This window comes from Dryobates pubescens, chromosome 13 (genome assembly GCF_014839835.1).
Source record: "Dryobates pubescens isolate bDryPub1 chromosome 13, bDryPub1.pri, whole genome shotgun sequence".
NCBI lineage: Eukaryota > Metazoa > Chordata > Aves > Piciformes > Picidae > Dryobates > Dryobates pubescens.
In genome coordinates, this window is record NC_071624.1 from 20614639 (window position 1) to 20633966 (window position 19328).

Here is a 19328-nt window from a genome sequence, read left to right on the forward strand (position 1 = left end):
TTGTGTTACACAGCAATCCCCATTTGCTGAGGAGAAAACTGTTCCTGGGGTGCTAGTGAGTGGGAGCCTGGCAGCCATTCAGCATGAAGCCAGTTCCCAACATGGAAAGGTTTTGTGAGCTGTGGTGGTTTGGGTCCAGGCAATTAACTTTGGTGTGAATCACTTACAAGTGTCTTCCAGCCACATTTCATGGTGAGAGATGACCTTCAAGTGTTTATAGAGCCTGGATGAGGCACTTGGTGCCATGGTTGGGTTGCTCAGATGGAGCTGGGTGAGAGGTTGGACTTGGTGATCTCAAAGGTCTTTTCCAGCCTGGTTAATTCTGTATTCTTCACAGGTTAAGAGGATCAGGCTCTGCAGTGAGCCTACAAAGGGATCTGGGCAGGCTGTCTCCATGGGTCAAGGCCAATGGGATGAGGTCCAGCAAGGCCAAGGGCTGGGTCCTGACCTTGGGGCACAACAAGCCCAGACTGGGGCAGAGTGGCTGGAAACTGCCTGGTGGAAAAGGACCTGGGGGTGCTGGTTGACAGCAGCTGAAGATGAGCCAGGGGGTGCCCAGGTGGGCAAGAAGGTCACCAGCAGCCTGGCCTGGAGCAGCAATGGTGTGGGCAGTAGGAGCAGGGCAGGGATTATGCCCTTGTACTCAGTGCTGATGAGGCCACAGCTCAAATCCTGGGTTCAGTTTTGGGGCACCACAATGCAGGAGAGACTCAGGTGCAGGAACAGGTCCAGAGGAGGGCAACAAACCTGGTGAAGTATCCAGAGCTAAGTCATGTGAGGAGCAACTGAGGGAACTGGGGTTGTTCAGCCTGGAGAAGGCTGAGGGGAGACCTTCTGGCTTTCTGCAACTCCCTGTGAAAGGAGGTTGGGTCCAGAGGTGGTCTCTTCTCACAAGGAACAAGAGGTAGGACAAGAGGAAAAGGCCTCAAGTTGTCTTAGGTGAGGTTTATGTTGGAGATGAGGACCAATTTCTTCCCCAGGGGGAAGTCCCCATCCCTGGAGGGGTTTACAAAGATGTGGTGCTGAGGGCCATGGTTCAGTGGTGCCCTGGCAGTGCTGGGGTAAAGCTTGGACCCAGTGACCTGGAAGGTCTCTTCCAACCCAAATGATTCTGTGATTCCATGACTGTGCTGCTAATTCTAAACTCCCAGGGGGTGTGAAACCTAAGAGCTCCTTTGCCTGCAGGAGGAGGATGCTCCAGCTGCACTCTGGCCCTGGGCTTGTTTCAAAGTGCCAACACCACCGTGGTGCCAGCAGCAACGTGGGGCAGCAGCCAGCAGTGGCTGTGCAGCCAGCCTCTGAAGCTCTCTGTGTGAGTTTCCAGCCCTGGTGTGAGTTTCTTGGCCAGGTTCTTGTTGCCTGGTGCTCAGAAGTGGCAGCTGATGCTGCACTGTTATGAGAACAAGGTGCTGGGGTGGGGGGGGACACACGAAGGTGTCTTTGGAGGTATCCAATTCCTTCTTGGTTCACTGTGCAGACAAATTGCACCGCTCTGCATGTGGCCATTCTGCACTGGCTGGCTGCTCTCCCTGTTCCTCATCAGTGCTCAGAGGGAGGGTCAGAATTCATGGTCAAATCCTCCACAGCTGTGAGAGTAACCTAATAGTGAGGCTGAGGTTGTGGGGCGAGAGGCGTGGGAGAGGAGCTTGGCTGGGGCCCAGCCTTAGCCAGTGCTGGCCCTGCCCCAGCAGAAGTCTCCCCGGATGCTGGCCCTGCACTCCTGGCTCTCAACCTGCCAGTTAAGCCTCTTGTAGAGGAGACTTTCAAGGTGGAAGCAGATGGAGCTCCTCCAGCTGCCACCAGCATGGTGCCTCTTAAGGGACACTGCTGCTGCAGTGAGCCTTGGTGGCTCACTGGAAACAGAGCCACACTGAGTGTGGAGCAGGTCCCACCATGGAGCTGATGGAGCCCTGCCTTTGGGAAGCACTTGGTGAGTTCTGGGTGAAACAGAAGGATTTTGCATTCTGGAAAGCATTTTGCTGATGGCCACCCTCTGGTTTTCCATTCTGTAATGAGGCAGAGGAGCAGCCTGGTGGAGCTGTCTTGGGGAGCTGAAGATCTGAGTTAAGTGCTGCTGCCTAACCCCAAGAACATTCCCTTTAGGAGGCTGGTTTCTTTCTCACCCAGAAACAAAAGCTCCTGACACAGCCTTGTGCTGGTCCCCAAGCCCATGCAAGTGTCACCTTGGTCTGCAGGGTATGGAGGTCAGCAGGCATGAGGGATTTGCTGGGGCTCCTCCCAGTGTCCATGGGTGCCTCAGAGAGCAAAGCTGCAGCTGCAGAGAAATGTGGGAGAAATCTTCTTTCTGTTGCCCAGGTCTCTAAGAACCATTGCAGGGCTCAAGGGGGTTAGATAAAGGCCAGCAAAGGGCAATTAGCAGAGTAATGGTCCAAGAATCCCAGCAAGGCTGAGGTCAGCAGGGACCTCTGGAGACCACCCAGACCAACCCCTCACTAAAGCAGGGCACCCACAGCAGCTTGCCCAGCAGCACAATGCCCAGGGGGGGTTGGAAGCTCTCCACACAAGGACACCCCACAACCTCTCTGGGCAGCCTGCTCCAGGCCTCCAGCACCCTCACACCAAACAACTTTCTCCTCCTCTTCACATCCAACCTCCTGGGCTCCACTCTGTGCCCCTTGCTGCCCCTTGTGCTGTCCCTGGGCACCACTCAGCAGAGTCTGGCCCCAGCCTCTTGCCCCCCACAGCTCCTTGAGCTCTTGCTGAGCATTGCTCAGCTGCCCTCTGGGGCTGCTCTTCTGCAGGCTCTCAGCCCCAGGGCTCAGCTGTGAGAGGCTGTAAAAGGAATGAGAGTTGCAGTAAGCCTGGGCAAGCATGGTCCTTGCTGTTCAGAGAGCCAAATGCCTCTGAATTCAGCTCATCCTTCTCAGCTCTTTAAACAATTGTTTCCTTTCTTGGTCTTTCAGCTGATTTTTAGTCTTGGCTGAAGCAAGCCAGTGCTAAATGCTCTGGAGGTGGAACCACTGGTGCTTGACTGAGCATGCTCCATGTAACATCTCTGAGGTGTGACAGGGACTTAGCATCATGGAACTGTTTTGTTGGAAGAGACCTTGAGGCTCAGGGAGTCCAAGCCTTACCCCAGCACTGCCAGGTCAGCACCCCATCTCCACAGCTTTGGAACCCCTCCAGGGTGTTTTGTGCAGGCTTCTAACCCCAAGGTGTCTTGCAGCCTCGGAGGCTGAGGTGTGACAAAACTCAAGGCAGAGGTAGAATTTCAAGTCTGCAATCCAAGCTGGAGACAAGATGCACATTTGTTCCACAAAGGCTCACTCTGCATGCAGGTCACTGAGGGCTGGCTGGCTCTGGGGGGCCTTTCTGAAAGGCATTCTCCAGTCAAGCACAAGTTGTTTGGCTCCAGACTGTGAGAGCTTCCCTGACCTGTGCTACACAGGTGCAGAACTTCTGCTGTGAGTCCCTCCAGATGTTATGGTGAGCCTCAGTGCCTCTTGTTCTGGCTGCTTCCTCATTTCCTGGTTCATTGCACCACATTTTGACTGCACTGTTCCCCTGACTGCTTCTCCTAGCAGTCTGCTCTGGAAGGGATGTGAGAACATCTCAGTTTAGGATGAGCTTTCAAGCACAGTGGGATCCATGGTCCAACTGGGATCAAAATACTCAGCCAGGTCCAGTAGAATCATACAATCACAGAATGGGTTGGCTTGGAAGGGACCTTCAAGCTCAGCCAGTGCCAACCCCCTGCCATGGGCAGGGACACCTCCCACCAGCACAGGCTGCTAAGGGCCTCATCCAGCCTGGCCTTCAGCACCTCCATGCAGGAGGCAGCCACAGCCTCCCTGGGCAACCTGTGCCAGAGTCTCCCCAGCCTCACTGCCAAGAATTCCTTCCTCATCTCCAGTCTCCATCTCCCCTCTCCTGGCTCAAAGCCATTGTTCCTCATCCTGGCACTGCCAGCCCTTGTCCAAAGTCCCTCCCCAGCTCTCCTGGAGCCCTTCAGGTACTGGAAGGCTGCTCTGAGGTCTCCCTGAAGCCTTCTCTTCTCCAGGCTGAACAGCCTCAACTCTCCCAGCCTGGCCCCATAGGTTCTTCAGCCCTCTGATCATCTTTGTGGCCTCCTCTGGACCCTCTCCAGCAGCTCCAGGTCCAAGGGGTACCTGAACTGGAGGCAGGGCTGCAGGTGGGGTCTGAGCAGAGCAGAGCAGAGGGGCAGAATCCCCTCCCTGTGCTGCTGCTCACACTTGTGTTGGTGCAGCCCAGGACACAGCGGCCTGCTGGACTGCAAGTGCACACTGCTGGCTCATTAGGCATCACTCTGTGTCATAAGGAAGGAGCTCTTGCTGAGCATTGCTCAGCTCCCCTCTGGGGCTGCTCTTCTGCAGGCTCTCAGCCCCAGGGCTCTCAGCCTTTGCTCCTCCCAGAGCTGCTCCAGGCCCCTCAGCAGCTCTGCAGCCTCTCCTGGACTCTCTCCAGCAGTTCTCTCTCTTGAACTGGGGAGCCCAGACCTGGACCCAGCACTCCAGCTGTGACCTCCCTAGGGCAGAGCAGAGGGGGAAAAGAACCTCCCTTGCCCTGCTGGCCACACTCTTCTCCATGCCCCCCAGGACACCCTTGGCCTTCTTGGCCCCCAGGGCACATTGCTGCCCCATGGGGACCTTGTTGTCCCCCAGCACTCCCAGCTCCTTCTCCTTGGAGCTGCTTCCCAGCAGGTCCCCCCTCAGCTGTGCTGCTGCAGGAGGTTGTTCCTCCCCAGGGCCAGGACCCTGCCCTTGCCCTTGCTGAGCTCCATGAGGTTCCCTGTGCCCAGCTCTGCAGCCTGGCCAGGTCAGGCTGGATGGCAGCACAGCCTGAGGGCTGTCAGCCACTGCTCCCAGCCTGGGACCGTCAGCAAACTGGCTGAGGGTCTGTACTGAGATCATTGATGGAGATGCTGAACAAGACTTGCCCCATTCCTGACCCCTGGGGCACACCAAATGCCTTTGAGGCAGCAGCTCCTACATTCCCAGCAGCATTTGTTGCCTCAACCCCCAACCATTCCCTGCTCCACCTGCGCGGCAGAGCCGCCCCGGGCACGGATCTCACAGCTCCTGCTTGCCTGGGAATAGATCATGAGCTAATTCCAGATGGGAGAAAGAGCTCCATGGGGCTGTGCAGGAGCCCAAATCCCCAGGCTGAGAGCAGTGATGGAGCAAATTAGTGAGTGGTGTGGGAGTGTGCATGTGTGAAACGTTAACTAAAGCACTGTGAGTGAAGGGAGCTGGGGAAGAGCAGACCCGGGGTGAGGAACAGGGGGGGCTGGGGGGGGGGGTTGGGTTGGGTTCATTTGCCAAACCCAAAAGAGAAAAAATTGGGAAGGAAAAAACTGCACTGGAAAATGTGAAGGTTTTGAGCAGTGAAAGATGGGTTTGGGTCAACCCAAATGATTTCACTGGAGCCCAAGCAAAGCATTCCTTTGCATTGAAGACTTTAATTAGGTCATTGGAGTTTTAATTGGAGCTGTGAAATGAAGGCTGTTGCAAAACCCAGGACTGAGAGGGCTCAGTGAGGAGGCCACAAAAAAGCAATTTGGAGGAAATATTGCAAAACCCTGAAAAATTGCAGCATTTTTCTTCCCCCCCCCCCCGACCCCCTCCACTTGAAACTTGCACTCAGGTTTTTCTCACAGCCACTCCAAAAATCACACAGTGAATCATTGCTGGTCCAGGGACACACACAGAGGAAAGCGCTCTTTTCCCTGTTGAGGAGAGCAGCCCTGAGAATGGAGTCTGAAGCTTTCACAAGGAGAAAAAGCAATCTGCTGGCAGCTCTCAGGAGGAGGGAGATTGGAGCTGGCTCTGAAAGGCAGCCAGGAGAGCTGAGGGTCAGGGTTGTTAGAGACAGGAGAGGGAGAGGTTACAAATGATGGCATTCAACAAGTCCAAGTGCCAGGGGCTGCACTTTGGCCACAACAACCCCAGGCAGAGCTACAGGCTGGGGTCAGAGGGGCTGAGAGCTGCCAAACAGAGAGGGACCTGGGGGTGCTGATTGACAGCTGCCTAAACATGAGCCAGCAGTGTGCCCAGGTGGCCAAGAAGGCCAATAGCATCCTGGCCTGCATCAGGAAGAGTGTGGCCAGCAGGAGCAGGGAAGTCCTTGTGCCCTGTGCTCAGCACAGGTTAGGCCACACCTGGAGTCCTGTGTCCAGTTCTGGGCTCCTCAGTTCGAAAAGGACATTGAAAGACTTGAAGGTGACCAGAGAAGGGCAAGAAAGCTGGGGAGGGGTCTGGAGCACAGCCCTGTGAGGAGAGGCTGAGGGAGCTGGGGTTGCTTAGCCTGCAGAAGGAGAGGCTCAGGGGAGACCTTCTTACTCTCTGCAACTCCCTGAAGGGAGGTTGTAGCCAGGAAGGGGTTGGTCTCTTCTCCCAGGCACCCAGCACCAGAACAAGAGGACACAGTCTCAAGCTGTGCCAGGGGAGGTTTAGGCTGGAGGTGAGGAGAGTCATTGGCCATTGGGATGTGCTGCCCAGGGAGGTGGTGGAGACCCCATCCCTGGAGGTGTTGAAGAGGGGATTGGATGTGGCACTTGGAGCCTTGGTCTAGTCATGAGGTCTGTGTTGACAGGTTGGACTGGATGATGCTCGAGGTCTCTTCCAACCTTGGTGATACTGTGAGACTGTGAAATGGAGGCATTTTGGCAGTGCTCTCCTGGCAGGGATGGTGAAGGGTCTGTGTGTGATGGGGAGAAGCACAAATGTTCTGGAGCTGTTCTGCTCCATACTGATAGGCAGAGAACTACCTCAGCCACCAGAGAGCCATAGCCATAGAATGCTGGGAGTCGGAAGGGACCCTCAGAGGTTGCCTTGTCCAAGCCCTGGGACACAGAATCACAGACTGACCAGAGAATGGCTCCATGGGCAGGGACACCTCCCACCAGCACAGGCTGCTCAAGGCCTCATCCAGCCTGGCCCTGAACACCTCCAGGCAGGAGGCAGCCACAGCCTCCCTGGGCAGCCTGTGCCAGAGTCTCCCCACCTCCTACTGAAGAACTTCTTCCTCAGCTCCACTCTAACCCTGCTCTGCCTCAGCTTCAAACCATTCCTCCTTGTCCTGTCTCAGACACCCTCAGGAAAAGTCTCTCTGCAGCCTTCCTGCAGGATCCCTTCAGGTCCTGGCAGGCAGCTCTGAGGTCCCCCTGGAGCCTTCTCTTCTGCACAGCCCCAGCTCCCTCAGCCTGGGCTCACAGCAGAGCTGCTCCAGCCCTTGGAGCATCCTTGTGGCCTCCTCTGGCCTCACTCCACAGCTCTGTGTCCTTCTCCTGCTGGGGACACCAGAGCTGGAGGCAGGATTGGAGGTGAGGTCTGAGCGGAGCCCAGGGGCAGGATCCCTCTCCTGCCCTGCTGCCCACACTCCCCTTGAGGCCAGCATCTTTCAGTAGGTCAGGTTATTCAGAGCCACATCGAGTTTGACCTTGAGTGTCTGCAGGGATGGGGCCTCAGCCACCTCTCTGGGCAGCCTGTTGCAGTGTCTCACCACTCTCACTGTGCAGAGCTTCCTCCTGATGTCCAAACTAAATCTGCCCTGCTCCAGTTTACCATTCACAGGTTGCTCAGGGCCTCATCCAGCCTGGCCTTGAACACCTCCAGGGAGGAGGCAGCCACAGCCTCCCTGAGCAACCTGTTCCTCATACTGAAGAGCTTCTTCCTCAGCTCCAGTCTAAGCCTGCTCTCCCTCCATTCCCCCTTGTCCTGTCTCTAGATACCCTCAGGAAAAGTCCCTCTGCAGCTGCAAAAACTTTCAGCCTGTAGAATCCTGCTGTGAGAAGTGTGGGAGAGAGCAAATCCCTGTGGTCAGTTCTCTGAGCCTCCAGCTCACACCTGTGAGGAACCTGAGCTGTGCTGATGGTCACACTGAGTGGAAGTCTTGTGGGGCTTTGTCAGGGCTGCTTCTGAACTTGGGGCTGAGGAACTGTGTGCTGCAAGTGAGCAGCCTGTGGCTTTCAGGAGTTATTTGACCCAGGAAGGGAGCAAGGAGGAGGATGCTGTCTTCCTCCATCCTTCCTTCCATGACTGCTCGGGGGTGAGTCCCAGACTCTCTCAGGCTCCTCTGTACTGTGAAGGCAGCTGCTCAGTGCTGGTGTGACCTTCACATGTCTGTGTGTGCTGAGGTGAGAGCAAGACCTGCACAGGCTGCAGAGCTGGGGAGAGAGGAACCTCAGGAAGTGCAACCAGAGACAGTGCAGGGTCCTGGCCCTGGGGAGGAACAACCTCCTGCAGCAGCACAGCTGAGGGGGGACCTGCTGGGAAGCAGCTCCAAGGAGAAGGAGCTGGGAGTGCTGGGGGACAACAAGGTCCCCATGAGGCAGCAATGTGCCCTGGGGGCCAAGAAGGCCAAAGGTGTCCTGGGGTGCAGGGAGGAAAGTGTGGGCAGCAGGGTGAGGGAGGTTCTCTTCCCTCTCTGCTCTGCTCTAGGGAGGCCACAAATGGAGTGCTGGGTCCGGTTCTGGGCTCCCCACTTCAAGAGAGACAGAGAACTGCTGGAGAGAGTCCAGGGCAGGCTGCAGAGCTGCTGAGGGGCCTGGAGCAGCTCTGGGAGCAGCAAAGGCTGAGAGCCCTGGGGCTGAGAGCCTGCAGAAGAGCAGCCCCAGAGGGCAGCTGAGCAATGCTCAGCAAGAGCTAAAGGAGCTGTGGGGGGCAAGAGGCTGGGGCCAGACTCTGCTGAGTGGTGCCCAGGGACAGCACAAGGGGCAGCAAGGGGCACAGAGTGGAGCCCAGGAGGTTGGATGTGAAGAGGAGGAGAAAGTTGTTTGGTGTGAGGGTGCTGGAGGCCTGGAGCAGGCTGCCCAGAGAGGTTGTGGAGTGTCCTTGTGTGGAGAGCTTCCAACCCCCCCTGGGCATTGTGGTGCTGGGCAAGCTGCTGTGGGTGCCCTGCTGGAGCAGGAGGTTGGAGTGGGTGAGCTCCAGAGGTCCCTGCCAACCTCTGTCATTCTGTGCTCCTCTCATTTGGTGATCCTACACCAAAGGAAACTCAGGGAGCTTCCACTTACAGAGGAGTTCCTGCTCCAGCTCACTGGGGCCTGAGCTGTGGCCAGGGCACCCAAGATGCTATCAGGAGCCCTTCCCTCCTGCAGCTCTGCAGCCCTTTGATGCTCTTTGCTCTTCAGAGCAGAGGCTTCTGCGCAGCTCCAGCTCTGCTGCTTTGCATGGCCGCTGTCAGCCCTGTGCCCTTCTCACAGCCCTCCCTGGTCCTCAACAAGCACAATTAGCAAAGGCCATCAGCCAACAGCTGAGTCTCATTAGGGGAAAGGTGTTGAAAAAGCAGATCCCAGGTTGGCTGTGATTTATGGCTTGGGCTGCTCTCCCCCACCAGTGCTGGTGAAAGCTTTTGCAAAGGGCCAGAACATAAACTGCTTAGGGGAGCTCAGAATCCAGGGAAAGAGGCTGGAAGGGTCGAATCAGACAAACCAAAGAGGGGTGGAGATGCCAGTCCAGGCTGGCTGACCCCAAGGGAGGGCCACCTAGGTAGGCACAGGGGATCTGTGCTGCTGTTTCTGTGGTGGAATTGGGCTTGAAGTGTCTGACAGTGTGGCTGTGTGGGGGTGTCCTGGCTGAGCTCTGTGTGTGTGGCAGCAAAGGGGCAGTGCTCTGCTGGATTATCTTGTGAGCATCCCCAGAGAAGCCCTCAGGTGCACAGCATCTCAGCTGCTCACCCAGCTGACAGCAGAAGTCAGCTCTGCTTCTCTCAGGAGTTTTGAGCTTCCTCCTTTTTCCCTTGTGCAGAAACAGAGTCCCTGGACTAAGTCAGCTGCCTTCACTCTTCCTCTTCCAGACTCTTTCAGACTAATCTGAACTTGTCTTAGAGGAAGTTGTCTACTAACAGCAAAGGTGGTCTCCTGCTTCCTTTGAAAGGCAAAACACACTTTGAACTGGACCTGCTGAAGAGAAAGCTCTGGGGGGCCCTTAGAGCAGCCTTCCAGTACCTGAAGGGAGACTACAAGAAAGCTGAGGAGGGACTTGTGACAAGGGCTGGGGGTGCCAGGACAAGAGACAATGGCTTTGAGCTGGGAGAGAGGAGATGGAGAGTGGAGATGAGGAAGAAATTCTTTGCAGTGAGGCTGGGGAGACTCTGGCACAGGCTGCCCAGGGAGGCTGTGGCTGCCTCCTGCCTGGAGGTGTTCAGTGCCAGGCTGGATGAGGCCTTGAGCAAGCTGTGCTGGTGGGAGGTATCCCTGCCCATGGCAGGGGGCTGGGACTGGCTGAGCTTTCAGGTCCCTTCCAACCCAACCCATGCTATGATCCTGGACTGAGTTGTGTGTCACTGGTTTGCATCCCAAGCCAGAACAGCACAGTGCATGGAGAACTGCTCTGAGCAGTCCTGATCACAGAGCTGCTGGTGGGGACTTAAAGCTGTTGCATTGTGTGTTGTGGAGCTGCTCAGCATGGGCTGATGACACAGAACCTTAGAACCATGCAATGGTAGGGCTTGGAAGTGACCTCTGAAGATCATCCAGGCCAAGCCCCCCTGCCAAAGCAGGGTCACCTAGGCCAGGGCACACAGGAACATTTCAAGGGTCTTGAAAGTCTGCAGAGGAGACTCCACAACCTCTCTGGGCAGCCTGCTCCAGGCCCCCAGCAGCCTCACAGTCATGACCATTTTACTCGTGTTGAGATGGAGCCTCCTGGGTTCCAGGCTGCATCCCCTGCCCCTTGTCCTGTCACAGGACACCACTGCAAAGATCCTGGCCCCTTCTTGCCCCCCACCCCTCAGACGTTGATAGCCATTGATCAGATCCCCTCTCAGTCTTCTCTTTTCCAGGGCTCCCAGCCTTTCCTCATAAGACATGACCTTGATGCAGCTCTGGTTTGCCCACCCCACCAGGAGGATAACCAGTTTTGTCCATCTCTGTAGAGTGTGATGGAAGTGGTGGGGAAGAGGAGAGCTGCCAGGCAGCTTTGATCACAGCAATTAAATGCATTCATTTATTTCTCCACATGCATCTCACATTTGGTCATGTTTCATCCTCTGGCCTCCAGTCCTTAACCAAAGAAACAACACCCTGCAGATGGATGAAAGGAGAGCTAAGACCTGGAGGAGGGCAGAGGATTGTTTAGAGCCCCAAGCAGGCTGAAGCATGAGCTGCAGATGGGATTCTTCTGTCCCAGAGCTGGCCTGTGTGCTACACCCCATTTGCACTGCAGGGCTGGAGTTTCTTCTGATGGCAAAATAGGGCCTGGAAAACGCTGGCTGCAAAGAGCTGATTTGTTTCAACAAAGGCTTTGTGAGGCCAGACTTCTCTCCTCTTTCATATGCTGCAAGCCACCTCCTCCACCTCCTCTCTGAAATATGAATTTTGGAGTAATCCATCAAAAAAAGGGAGACAGAGCCTTGATCCCTTGACTTTGGTTGAGCTCTGCAATTTATATCTCCTGAGCATCTGGCTGCAGGGAAACCAAAAGCCCTTTGAATATTCTGCAGAGGCTCTGCACATACAGAGGAGTGTGGGCTGGCAGCACTGAGGTGTCAGGAGGGTTCTGTGTGGTTCTGCACCAAACTCTGACCTGCAGCCCTGTCCTGAGCATTGCCCTGGGTGATTTTTTCACTTCTCTCAGTGCCACTGAGATAATTGTCCTGAAATCATTAGAGCCCCATGGGGAAAAAGTTGTTAGCACTGCTGGGGTACATTAGCAAGAGTGTGGCCAGCAAGCTGATGGAGGTTCTCATTCCTCTCTGCTCTGCCCCATCTGGAGTGTTGGGTCCAGGTCTGGGCTCCCCAGTTCAGGAGAGACAGAGAACTGCTGGAGAGAGTCCAGGGCAGGCTGCAGAGCTGCTGAGGGGCCTGGAGCAGCTCTGGGAGCAGCAAAGGCTGAGAGCCCTGGGGCTGAGAGCCTGCAGAAGAGCAGCCCCAGAGGGCAGCTGAGCAATGCTCAGCAAGATCTAAAGGAGCTGTGGGAGGCAAGAGGCTGGGGGCAGACTCTGCTCAGTGGTGCCCAGGGACAGCACAAGAAGCAAAGGGCACATGGTGGAGCCCAGGAGGTTGGATGTGAAGAGGAGGAGCAAGTTGTTTGGTGTGAGGGTGCTGGAGGCCTGGAGCAGGCTGCCCAGAGAGGTTGTGGAGTGTCCTTGTGTGGAGAGCTTCCAACCCCCCTGGGCACTGTGGTGCTGGGCAAGCTGCTGTGGGTTCTCTGCTTTAGGTGGGGCTGGCCTGGGTGATCTCCAGGGCTCCCTGCCAAGCTTAGCCTTGCTGGGGTTCTGGATTTTCCCAGGTTAGCCCAGCACAGCTGCCTGAAGGCTGCCATGGCAGTCTTGATGCTAAAGGCATTTTCATGTCAGCAATGTCTGGATGAGTCTGGAGGTGTTCCTGTGTGACCTGTTCTAGGTGACCCTGCTTGGGGGAGGGGGTTGGACTGGATGATCTCCAGAGGTCCCTTCCTACCCCCCCTTCTCTGATCCTGTGATCCAGGTTTCTAGTTTAGAGTGAGGAGTTTTCAGACCTGTGAGGCTTTCAGCCTGGAGCAGTGGAACTGTGCAGCTCTTGCTCCCTGGGGGCACTGCTTCAGCTTTCAGTCCCAGGCTGGTCAAATGCAGTGACTCCTGGTGCAGGCTCAGTGAGTTCCTGCTGGCACAGGGGATGTGAGTTGTTTTCCAGCAGGCTGAGGCTACCCCATCCCTAATACATGAGGGCTTTCCTTCCCCTCCAGCTGCAATGCTCTGCAGGGTGGGGGTGCAGAGGTGTGCTGGGAGTGCAGCAGGAGCCAGCAGGAGACAGAGAGGGTGTCCCAGGATCTGCTGGGACAGCCTCCTGCTCATTATCTCAATTATTTATCCTCCCTGCTGGAACACTTCTCAAGCAAATCCTGCCATGTGTTTTGAGGTTGGGCTTCATGGAGTGAAATCACAGCTCCAGCCTCAGAGCTGAGTTGGGAAAATGCAAGTCTGCCAGCTGGGACCTGGAGGGAAACTGACTGTGGTTCTGTGCAGCCCCAAGTGATGGATTTCTGCTGATATGGAAAGCATCTGCTCTGGAGTTCCAGGTCAGAGAGCTGGGGTGTTTGCCCCAGCCTTACATTCTCTGGGTGTGGAATGATGATGTGAGGTGCTCCAGCTCATTTTAAAACAGCAGATTGCTTTAGCTTCAACCTCACAGTCCCAGGCCTTGGGGCTGCCAGCTGTCAGGGTTAGCCACTGAACCCTGCAGTGCATGGTAGTGCTCTGTTAGCTTGATTTGTCACCACCATTCTCAGCCTTTCTGCAAGGACAGGCAATGACCTTGCAGCAGGCTGTCCCTGGGGTGTTGTGAGTGAGCTTTGGATGAAGTTTCTGTCTCTGCTGGGCTGAGCAATCATCTCTGTGTCTGAGAGCATCATCCCTCTGAGGCTCAGCTGAGTAGAATAGAGTAGAATAGAATAGAATAGAATAGACCAGGTTGGAAGAGACCTTCAAGATCATCACGTCCAACCTATCAACCAATCCAACACCACCTAAACAACTAACCCATGGCACCAAGCACCCCATCAAGTCTCCTCCTGAACACCTCCAAGGTGTCCCAAGGATTAGCTGGCAGGGTGGCCTTAGCAAGAAGCTCTATTGCAGCAGGATGTCCACTTCCTGGGTTGGTTAAATATCTTCTGGGCCCAGGCTGAGTTCCTTGGTGTGGGTCTGGCTTTCTGGGTGCTTCATGAAGGAAAGGATCAGAGTTGAAATCCAGCCTGGGCTGAGTTCTGTCTGACCTGAGCTGTGCTTTCCATGTTTCAACAGAGAGAATCAGAGAATGGTAGGGGGTGGAAGGGACTTCTGGAGGTCATCCAGTCCAACTCCCCTGCCAAAGCAGGGTCACCTAGAGCAGGTCACACAGGAACACATCCAGACATTGCTGACACGAAGATGATGTTAGCCCAAAGCTCACTGTGCTGTGGCACTGCGGCTTCCTCCCCACCTCTTTGATTTTATTCTTCTGGATCTAACCTTGTGTGCTGCAAACACACCTGGGAGGGCTCTGAGCCAGCCCTCAGGAGCAGAGGGGGCTGGGGGGTTGATTGGTGATTGGAGGGGAGCAGCCTCCTCCTCGCTGGCAGCTGGCTGATTCAGCCCCGTGCAGAGGGGTAGTACAAACCCTTCTTGATGAGCTGAGCTCTCCAAGGAGAGCTGAAATGATCAATCCATCTCAGGTCGTGCTCAGAGATGGTTTTCAGACAGTTCCAATCAGTCTCTCTGAGCCTGTGGGGGTTACTCGTGTGTGCAAGCCAGCAGAAGGGAGACGAGGAGTCCATGGCTTCTTTTCTCTGCAGCACATCTGGTGCAGCTCTGGGGAGCACAGCATTTGTTCAGCCTTATCACTCTGTGGGGATGAGCAAGATCAAAAGCATGAAGCTGGTTACAAGCAGAACATCATTCCCTTTTGTACAGCCCTCAGCAGATCCAGCCCCAACGGCCTCCCTCCCTCCCTGCCCCAGGGGACAAAGCACTTAGGGCTCTTGTGTATTCCTGGGGTAGTGCAGGCCAAAAGAGATTGCCCAAGATCTCGTGCAGAGAGCACAGCTGAACAAATGTTGTTTGCTCTTGCCTAGGAGAAAGTCCAGGTCAGTCCTGACCTGTGAGGAAATCCATCCTCCCAGTGTTCCTCAAGCATCAGATGCTTTGTCTGCAGAGTGCTCCCTGTCAGGAGGTGGAAGCCCTGTGTCTGGCTCCTCTGGGAAGCCACACAGTGTCACAGTGTCACAGTATCACAGTGTCACAGTGTCACTAAGGTTGGAAGAGACCTCGAGGATCATCCAGTCCAACCTGTCTCCACAGACCTCATGACTAGACCATGGCACCAAGTGCCACATCCAATCCCCTCTTGAACACCTCCAGGGATGGGGACTCCACCACCTCCCTGGGCAGCACATCCCAATGACGAACGACTCGCTCGGTGAAGAACTTTCTCCTCACCTCCAGCCTAAACCTCCCCTGGCACAGCTTGAGACTGTGTCCTCTTGTTCTGGTGCTGCTTGCCTGGGAGAAGAGACCAACCCCTTCCTGGCTACAACCTCCCTTCAGGGAGTTGGAGAGAGCAATGAGGTCACCCCTGAGCCTCCTCTTCTCCAGGCTAAGCAACCCCAGCTCCCTCAGCCTCTCCTCACAGGGCTGTGCTCCAGACCCCTCCCCAGCCTTGTTGCCCTTCTCTGGACACCTTCAAGTGTCTCAATGTCCTTCCTAACCTGAGGAGCCCAGACCTAGACACAGGACTCAAGGTGTGGCCTAAGCACTGCTGAGCACAGGGCACAATGACTTCCCTGCTCCTGCTGGCCACACTATTCCTAATGCAGGCCAGGATGCCATTGGCCCTCTTGGCCACCTGGGCACACTGCTGGCTCATGTTTAGGCAGCTGTCAATCAGCACCCCCAGGTCCCTCTCTGTTTGGCAGCTCTCAGCCACTCTGACCCCAGCCTGTAGCTCTGCCTGGGGTTGCTGTGGCCAAAGTGCAGGCCCTGGCACTTGTTGAATGCCATCCTGTTGGCCTCTGCCCATCTGTCCAGCCTGGCAAGGTCCCTCTGCAGAGCCTTTCTGTCCTCCAACTGACCAACATCTGCTCCCAACTTGGTGTCATCTGCAAATTTGCAGCTCCTCATGGAGGGGCAATGAGAGAAAGGCTTTGGATGCTGCATGCAGCGGGTTGCTGTTTGCCACTGGCACTCAAGCAATCTTCTTAGGCTGGAACTGACTGACGTGGACCAGTGGAGACTCCTGACCTTCCCAGCCAGGAGCCAACAGCTTTGAGGTCTGAGAGCCACCAGCATACACCTGGTGCTGCAGAAAACTGCAGTGTCTGTGGGGGAAGACTCCTTGGGGCTGCCTGTGCAGAACAGGACAAAACTTGTGAAGGGAGGACAATGGAGACCTGGGTTTAGCCAGGCCAGAAGGCATTCCCCACTCCTCCCCATAGGCAGGCACTGAGGTTACTCAACATCCCCTGCATCAGTCCAACCTTTGTGCTGCCAGCCCAGCCCCAGCCTGGCCTGGGCTGATCCCCAGCAGTGTGGACAGCAGGGGCAGGGAGGGGATTCTGCCCCTCTGCTGTGCTCTGCTGAGACCTCCCTGAAGTGCTGGGGCAGCTCTGGAGCCCTCAGCACAGACAGGGACCTGGGGGAGCAGGGCCAGAGGAGGCCACAGCAGTGCTGGCAGGGCTGGAAGCCCTCTGCTGTGAGGCCAGGCTGAGAGAGTTGGGGTTGTTCAGCCCTGAGAAGAGAATGCTCCAGGGAGAGCTTCTGGTGGCCTTGCAGTGCCTCAAGGGGAGATCAGAAAGCTGGGGACAGACTTTTTCTCAGGACCTGTTGGGACAGGCCAAGGGGGGGATGGTTTGAACTCCAAGAAAGAGACTTAGTCTGGCCTGGGTTGCCCAGAGAGCTGGGAGCTGCCCCATGGCTGGCAGCAGTGCAGCTCAGGTTGTTTGGGGCTGTGAGCAACCTGCTGTGGTTGCAGCTGTCCCTGCTGGCTGCAGGGGGTTGTCTGGCTGGCCTTGCAAGGTCCCTTCCCACCCAAACCATTCTATGATTCCATGAACCCCAGCCTGAGCTTCACCTGAGTGTTCTATTAAGAGGCTGAAGAATTTTACAGGTCAGCCTCCCCAGCCCTGTGGCAATAGCAGGGTCAGGTCCTGCTTCCATGCAAACTGCTCTGGCCCTCGAGGAGCCAGCAGTGCCCAGAGAGAAGCATCTCTGCTCCATGGCACAAGAGATGGTAGAAATTCATCACCTGAATTGGGATGCTCTATTCTCTGGCACAACTCATGCTGCAGGTCATTTCTCTCTGTTTATAGACTGCTGTGCTTCAGAGCTCCTGCTGGGTGAGTGCTCCAGTCTGGAAAGCTGCTCTGGGAGCTGGGAATGGGAAGTTCTGGGATTAAATCCTCTGTGCAGTCTTTTTTCCTCCTTCACTCATTTAAAAATGCTGAAGTGCAAACAGAGGCAGAGCAGCAGGTCTTGTGTTTAGATAAGTGATCTCCTCTGCATCAAGGGATCATTTTTTACTGCACTGAGAGCCCATTAACCATGGCCTCAGAGCCCGAGTTCAGCGTGAGCCAGCTGTGTACTCTTGCAGCCAAGAAGGACCAGCAGCTCAAGGGAGCTTCTCCTCCCCCTCTAACCTGCCCTAGTCAGGAGTCCTGGGTCCACTTCTGTGCTCCCCACTTCAAGAGAGACAGAGAACTGCTGGAGAGAGTCCAGGGCAGGCTGCAAAGCTGCTGAGGGGCCTGGAGCAGCTCTGGCAGGAGCAAAGGCTGAGAGCCCTGGGGCTGAGAGCCTGCAGAAGAGCAGCCCCAGAGGGCAGCTGAGCAATGCTCAGCAAGAGCTAAAGGAGCTGTGGGGGGCAAGAGGCTGGGGCCAGACTCTGCTGAGTGGTGCCCAGGGACAGCACAAGAAGCAAAGGGCACAAACTGGAAGCCAGGAGGTTGGATGTGAAGAGGAGGAGAAAGTTGTTTATCGTGAGGGTGCTGGAGGCCTGGAGCAGGCTGCCCAGAGAGGTTGTGGAGTGTCCTTGTGTGGAGAGCTTCCAACCCCCCCTGGGCACTGTGCTGCTGGGCAAGCTGCTGTGGGTGCCCTGCTGGAGCAGGGGTTGGGCTGGGTGAGCTCCAGAGGTCCCTTCCAACCTCACCTTGCTGGGTTCTGAGATTTTATTAACTTTTGTTCTTGTGGAGACCCCTGCCCAGGCAGGACAGGGTGCATGGCAGAATGCTGACACAGGCATTTGTTGCTTCTATGCCACAGAAAGCAATGGAAAGCACTGGGAGCTGCAGCTTCATTCTGCATTTGCCCTGGCATTTCTCTTGGACTGTTTTCCCTGTCACTGAGGTGGATGATTTGTTGCAGGGGTGGCAGCAGAGCCTGGGAGCCCAGGGGTGGAGCAGAACTCCACAGAGCTGGCATTTTGTATATTCACTGCTTTCCAGGGCACAGTATAGGAGAGGTACAGCTGAGAGCTAGGTGGGGGATGTCCTGGGAGGTAGCAGCCAGTACCATAGCAGCCTGCTTCAGTGCAGGCTGCCCAGGGAGGTGGTGCAGTCCCCATCCTTGGAGGTGTTCAAGAAAGGAGTTTGGGACCTCCTGAGCCACTTGGACACCCACAAGTCCATGGGAGCGGATGGGATCCATCCTAGGGTGCTGAGAGAGCTGGCAGATGAGCTCCAAGCCGCTCTCCATCATTTTCAGTATTCAGTATCACCAAGGTTGGAAGAGACCTCAAAGATCATCGAGTCCAACCTGTCACCACAGACCTCATGACTAGAGGAGGGAGGACAATAGTGCCCACTGCAGGCTTGAACTCACAAGCTTCCCATTAAGGGTCTTATGTGCTACCAACTGAGCCACACCACAGGCCTTAAAAAACAAGTTTCCTCCAGCCCTGGCTCCCTGGAGAGGTCCCAGATGACTGAAACTGGCCAATGTGGTCCCCATCCACAAGAAGGTTCAGATAGGGGAACCCAGTAACTCCAGGCCTGGCAGCCTGACCTCAGTGCCAGGGAAAGTGATGGAGCAGATTATCCTGGCAGCAATAACTGTGCACTTGAAGGAGGGCCAAGGGCTCAGGCCCAGCCAACATGGATTTAGGAAGGGCAGGTCCTGCCTCTCCAACCTGATCTCCTTCTATGATCAGGTGAGTGCCTGGTGGATGTGGGGAGGCCTGGGGATGTGGTCTGCCTGGACTGCAGCAAGGCCTTTGACACCATCCCCCCCAGTAAACTCCTGGCCAAGCTGTCAGCCCCTGGCTTGGACAGCAGCACTCTGAGCTGGGTTAGGAACTGGCTGGAGGCTGAGCCCAGAGAGTGGTGGTGAATGGTGCCACATCCAGCTGGCAGCCAGGCACCAGTGGTGTGCCCCAGGGACCAGTGCTGGGCCCCATCCTCTTTAACATCTTCATTGATGGTCTGGATGAGGGGATTGAGTCAGTCATCAGCAAGTTTGCAGATGACAGCAAGTTGGGAGCAGATGTTGGTCAGTTAGAGGGTAGGAGAGCTCTGCAGAGGGACCTTGCCAGGCTGGACAGATGGGCAGAGGCCAACAGGATGGCATTCAACAAGTCCAAGTGCCAGGGGCTGCACTTTGGCCACAGCAACCCCAGGCAGAGCTACAGGCTGGGGTCAGAGTGGCTGAGAGCTGCCAAACAGAGAGGGACCAGGGGATGCTGATTGACAGCTGCCTAAACATGAGCCAGCAGTGTGCCCAGGTGGCCAAGAAGGCCAATGGCATCCTGGCCTGCATTAGGAATAGTGTGGCCAGCAGGAGCAACATTGTGCCGTGTGTTCTGCATTGGTTCGGCTACACCTTGAGTCCTGTGTCCAGTTCTGGGCCCCTCAGTTTAAGAAGGACATTGAGACACTTGAAGGTGTCCAGAGAAGGGCAACAAG

At 55.8% G+C, this 19328-nt stretch overlaps 1 protein-coding gene across 1 annotated transcript in view; it reads left to right on the forward strand.

Annotated features, from left to right (window-relative positions):
- Positions 1 to 19328, forward strand: part of COL26A1 (collagen type XXVI alpha 1 chain) — a 203155-nt gene that overhangs the window by 134511 nt on the left and 49316 nt on the right. The window contains exon 6 of the mRNA XM_054167110.1: positions 8168 to 8185. Within this exon, the coding sequence (XP_054023085.1) occupies positions 8168 to 8185 (18 nt within the window). The remainder of the gene's footprint in view (positions 1 to 8167; positions 8186 to 19328) is intronic.